The following is a 6,000-nucleotide window of genomic DNA, read 5'->3' as shown; positions in this document are numbered from 1 at the left end:
ATATAATATACGAACGCTATTGGCTGCGCGAAAAATAAACCATTTCTATCGCTTCAGCTATTGATTGGTTAGCGATATGACAGATCCATGTTACGGCTACAGAAAATATAAAATTCATACACTACGAGGTCATACGGACTTCGTGTTTAAAGTTGGTGGTAAAATGTAGTTTTATGCAACTTCGCAGACGAATGAAAATAAAATGATGTCTGGAGCAGGTATGTTTGGTGAGAGTCGTAAATCAAAAGTTTACTAAGTATGTCTAGTTTGAGGTACTTTAAATCTTAAGGAAACAATGATGCTAAAGTGATGAAAGTTATTAGTTGAAAAGTCAGTCTTAACCATCTAATTTCAAGATTTATGAGCATTTATATATGTAGTAGTTTAAGTAGTCGAAAGTGTATTTATTTTTATACGTACAAGTATTTCCATGCTGCACTATCCCGCTATATTACATAATATTCAATATCTCCTATACTTAAAGGTTGCCTGGAAGAGATTGCTGTTTAGCAATAAGGCCGCCTATTGTACTCATTTTATTCTTCTTTTGTTTTGTATTTTGTTTTCTCCTGTTTGTGCAATAAAGTATTTGTTATATTGTTATGTTATGTCATTGCGACGATGTAGATAAGGGTATCTCTGGACCTCATGAAGATATATGCGTTCTCAATGCATTGAGGGACCATACCGGAACTTTGAGATTCTGAGTGCCTCAGACTAAAAGTAAAAGTTTTAAAACGATTGTAAATCCATTCTCTACTTTGTAAAAGTAGACACTTCAATGTTACAATCAGTTTAAGGTGATCCTTCAATGGGAACGCACATCATGAAAATGGATTGTTTATAAAGCCAAAGTGAGTGAGGAATCGGTTAAATACAGAAAGTTTGGATGAAAAATTTCATTGCTCCAAAAATATGTTTATCAGATTGAGCTGCAATCAGTCACGTGGGAAAAAAAGTGGGATTCGGTACCGCATAAGTGCCATAAATATAAGGCGGCGAACTTCCCGCCTCCGCTGTTTGAGGCTGAAACTACACTATTCTGGAAGACTTTCTTTTTAAAATGGTCATCTGTGTTTTCCAGTTTCTCACAGGGTCCGCCTACTTAACCTGAAGAGGTACATCAGGATACTATCAAATCGGTACGCGCTGTTACTAATTTTAGTCCTAAGCTAAGAGCAAAGACTTGGGGACACAATTTATTCATCCAAGAAAGCAATATTGCTATTTGATAGTTGTTTGCATTGCGCACTTACTTTTATATGCGCAATTGTCAAATTGCAACATTGCTTTCTTAGATGAATTGTTTCGATGTGGCCTTTTTAACCCCCCTGTTTCTTCTTACACACTTACAAAAAAATATTGTTGCTTTTTTGAGAGACAGAGATATTATTTTTTGTTATTGTTTTATAAAAAGAAAATATATGGTAGCTGTTAAAAATAAATCGTAGTTAGTCAGTTAAAGTTACACTGATAACCTTTTACGACTTGTCCAAGAAAATAAATCTGAACTTTTCGTTCTTAATTCTCAAATTCAACTGTTAATCAGAAAACAACAAACAAAGACAAATGTAATTCTAAGCCAGTGTTCATAAGGACATCAGAATAAGGCGCCAGGCACAATTTGTCGAGCCACGACCGTTCGGCGTTCTCCGCAGGAAATGAGCGTATTTGTCTTACCTGTATGGGGTATGGCTTCACTGTCAATGGGAGAGCGGGATATTATGTTCTCTTCTCTCGTAAGGGTATAAGACCAAAGCTTGACGTCATCAACTCTGGTGTCAGGGTTATTGAGCCGCTCAAGGGCCCCGACGTGGCTCATTATATCGACTATATATTTAAGTAAATAGCAGCTGAATCCGTGTTAGAGGACCAAGATTTTATTCCCGGTGAGGGACGAAAAGCACTTTGTATCACAAAGTCTAGTTTAATTAGGACTTGCAAGCTTTACCCGTCCGAAAATAAGATGATCCATGCTTCAGAGGGCATGTTAAGTCGGTCCCTGTTATTATTATTTTAATTAATTATGTAATCGTTACATGAGCCATGCCAGGGACTTTGGTGGCTTAATAGTGACCCAGATTGATGAGGTTCAGCATTTAACTCATATATACAATACAATACAACATAAAACAACACAATATAACACAATACAATACAAAAACGCTTTATTGCACATACAAAAATAACACTAAAACAATTACTAATGTGACAAGAAAAGTACAATCGGTATATAAAATATCATAGTTATGGAGCTCGCAGCTCCACTGCGGGTTGGTGGAAGTGTTTTACGGATAATAACCGGGACCAACGGCATAACTTGCCCTCTGAAGCACGGAATCTTCTTCCTTTTTCGAACAATCATGTCAAAAGTCTATCTAAGTGAACATAATCCGCTCGCAGTCACGCCCGTACCCGCTCACGGCTACACATTCATAAATTCACTTACCAACATTTATGAATGTTAATAATTAAGGGGCTATATCACAGCACTGCATCGTGTGTTTGCAAAATTTACCTTCTACAGTGCAAGGTATTTGGAACACTTGCGTCCCAGCTCCTCTTGAATAATCCAGCTTATTGTGACCATTAAGATATGAATATCGCTGAACTGAAGCGTGCTAACGTGTTGCGCTTTATATAGGTTTCCGCTTTTTCATATTAGTTTCTTATGTAACATTACATGAAACCTTTAATGGCTAAAAGGGTGGGCAGAGCCACAAGTAACGATACTAAGTTCTAAGAAGGTTACGTACGACAATCCGTAAGGTGATAGTGATCACCATCATATTACAATGGCCACAATCCCTATGATACAAAAAATGCGGCATGTGCCGCGCAAGTCATGCGTCGTACGCCTCGTGTGTATTCATATTGGTGGCGAGGCACATGTTGCGGCGTTTGGCGTGCGGGGCACATGATTCGCACGCAATATGTATACATCCGGTACTATCACAGTTTTTACTAAATGCCGACAAATATACAATAGAGAGTTGTACAGTTGCAGAGGTGACAGACGAGAATACGATGCTCGGCACGCGCATGTACTCGACAGGGTGCCTCATAGGCTCCGGAAGAGCGCGAAGACTGTGCAATTGTGCATGTCATGGGCCCGGGACTTTTCAACAGAATGCCTGACCATATTATACAAGCAAAGAATTGTACTATATTTAAAGTTGGACTTAAAAATGGCTTATTGAGCGGGCATTCTATAGTTCTGACGACCTGTAATTGATATAAGTATTTTAATGTAATTGAATTCCGTAATAACATTTATGTTATTAAATTTTGTAATATCTGTGACGTGTAATTATTATTATCAATAATGACTATGACTATAACCCGGAGTGCTTTACGGATCCCTCTCTTTACTTTCCACAGCGCACATTTTGGAAATCCTTCCGATATAAACTTTAAAAAATATTGAAAAATAAATAATATCAAATGGTTTCTTTTGTTTCAGATCTACACCAAGACTGGTGGGTTCAGATGCTTCTTATAAGCTGAGTCCTTACGAGATGGAGGCGCTAAACGCGGTAAGTGATTTGAAAAAAGTTTCTTATAATAATTGTCTGTAAAATCAAAGGCAGCTTAATTTAAGTTTGTCAAGTTTTCAGGGAACCAAAAATAAATTGATACTTAAAAGGTACCTACTTTGTCAATGACGTATTCCATATTACGTACTTGTGTTTGATAACAACATTTATTTTAGAATTTATCTTTAAGGCAGTTAGTTGAATGGCTACTTTACGTGATAAAATGTTATGGGTAGAACTTTTAAGAACACATTGTAATAAAATTTTATTAGGTAAGCACCTATTACAAAACAATATAATGGCTCCATTCAAATGTTAACGACAATTACTGACTGACAAAGAGAAAATCTAAATCGAAAAAAAAATGTGACTCGGACGGGTCTTGAACCCGCAGCGCTTGTAGGTAGTATCCAATTTGTCCTAAAAGTTTGCCTATCTCGGCATACGACCACGGCTATCTCCTAAACATCAGTATTTGAAAGAACTTCTTACTACTTCTTAGGGCGTGATTTTGCCGGAGTCGGATTTTAGTTTTTAAACTTATATTTTTATTTTCCTTAGGTACCTTATTGATTGATTGATTGATTGATTGATGGGAGTCATAAGCCCAGCAGTAGGAGTGAGAAGTACCACTAATAATAGGTATTTAGTACTAATAGGTACTTAACTTAGTACCTGGTCTACTTATTTATTGTAGAGGCAATTCTGTTAGGTACTTACAACCTATTTGTTATTTAGTCTACCTGAATATTAAGGGAAAATTAATAATATGTTTTCATTCGCTAAAATTATGCTATATTTTTCTATCTTCATTGAACAAACGTTGATACAGTAATAGCAATGGGGATCTTTGGTAGGGGATTAAATTTGATGCAAAATCAACATAGTTATGAGATATGGCGTACAAGACAAATATTGTATCACTCTATGCGTGTCGCGCGAAAGTTTGATACGCGCTAGGTTTTGAAAATCAAATACATTCCAAAGGGTAAATGTAACAAAATCTGTCTTCCCACACAATTTCTCAACACTTGTATAAACAAACGAAATCTTCCTATTCGTGGTAGCAATTGTTCCCAATTCGGGTTGGCGCCGGCCCCTACTTGGTCATTCCCGGGGCACTCTCCCTATTCGTCGACAATTGGCACAGCTACCTTAATTGTAAATGTGGAAGCTAATTTTAGAAAAGTACCGCTTATTCTATTAAGTTTAAGTCGTGAATTTCTTTCGCCAAGTTGGCAGTGGTCAAGAGGTTATGCGACTAAAACTGGTGGCATACTAATTTAAGCTTGGGCTTGGGTTCAAAGAGCAATGGTAACCATACCCACGGACCTATTGGTGCTAATTCCTGCAGACACCATCTAATTTCATTTTAAGTTAGAAAGAACGAAAGAAAGAAAAGTTTATTATATTGGGACACCACAGTAACAAATATAAAACAAATGACAAATATATTAATATAAAACACGGAGTAACACATAACTCACAATCAAAACACATAAAAAAACAACTTACACGAGAAATACAAATAATTGAGTGTATGGACTGGTCAACGATGGTGGAAGTTATACCTATCAATTTCTAATCCGTCGAAAAGGAAAGATTATAAAATTTATGGCATTTATGAGAGGCATAAAATTTATGGAACACACGTAAATTTTAGGCAGAAATCTAATACAACCCTCTAAACATTTTACATTGGCCAAACGGGAAGCATACCATCTTTTTGACTTAAAATAAATAATATAATTAGTTTATTCACTCATTCACTTTAAAATTAACAAGCTGTCAATCCGTCCCTTTCCTTTTCGGTGGATAAGAAAGTGACAGGTAAAACTTAAAATAAAATTAGATGGTATCTACAAGAATTAGCACTAATAGGTATTGGGTATGGTTACCATGGAGCTATAATGGTCCTTATACATACATACCTGGTGTGTTACATACAGAGCTTTCCCTCAATCAGCGCTTATCGCTATCGACCCCCTAAAGTCGATTAATTCAGTTGGTATCTTTTTAATTTTTTTTGATACATGCATGTGTAGACTAAATAAATGTATTATCTATCTATCTATGGTCTGTACCTACCTTTTGTATTTAGTACAAAAAAACTCGTCATTTTTCTTATCCACCTGGCTTGAGATTGAAGCGAAATTCACGCTGTAACCGTAGGGGACTGAACAGATTATGATAATGAGATCTAATCACGAATTTTTATGTCAGAGGGAGGCGATGATACACTTCTTTCAAATAAAAGTTTTTAAAAGTCACTGTTATTTTTCATTGTTAGATATTATGTATAATAACATGTAAGAACACACATAAGCTCACGACTATATCCCAATTGGGGTAGTCAGATACACATCCATCGCAAGATGAAGCTCGATGGAGTGACCCACACCTCACCGAGCTGTGAGTGGTAAAGTGTAGAAGTAATATATTTTTTGTCTTTTGACGTGACTTA

General features: G+C 36.4%; 3 protein-coding genes across 3 annotated transcripts in view; 2 read left to right on the top strand and 1 right to left on the bottom strand.

Annotated features, from left to right (window-relative positions):
- The window catches only part of LOC126368179 (polypeptide N-acetylgalactosaminyltransferase 2-like), a 302,716-nt gene that overhangs the window by 177,288 nt on the left and 119,428 nt on the right, over window positions 1-6,000 (bottom strand). The window lies entirely within an intron of this gene.
- Window positions 1-6,000, top strand: part of LOC126368190 (equilibrative nucleoside transporter 3) — a 418,002-nt gene that overhangs the window by 342,064 nt on the left and 69,938 nt on the right. The window lies entirely within an intron of this gene.
- The window catches only part of LOC126368154 (kinesin-like protein CG14535), a 657,648-nt gene continuing 655,132 nt past the window's right edge, over window positions 3,485-6,000 (top strand). The window contains exon 1 of the mRNA XM_050012034.1: window positions 3,485-3,536. Within this exon, the coding sequence (XP_049867991.1) occupies window positions 3,519-3,536 (18 nt within the window). The 5' untranslated portion in view covers window positions 3,485-3,518. The remainder of the gene's footprint in view (window positions 3,537-6,000) is intronic.

Source organism: Pectinophora gossypiella, chromosome 7, assembly GCF_024362695.1.
Source record: "Pectinophora gossypiella chromosome 7, ilPecGoss1.1, whole genome shotgun sequence".
NCBI classification, from domain to species: Eukaryota; Metazoa; Arthropoda; class Insecta; order Lepidoptera; family Gelechiidae; genus Pectinophora; species Pectinophora gossypiella.
This window is presented reverse-complemented; position numbering and strand designations above follow the sequence as displayed.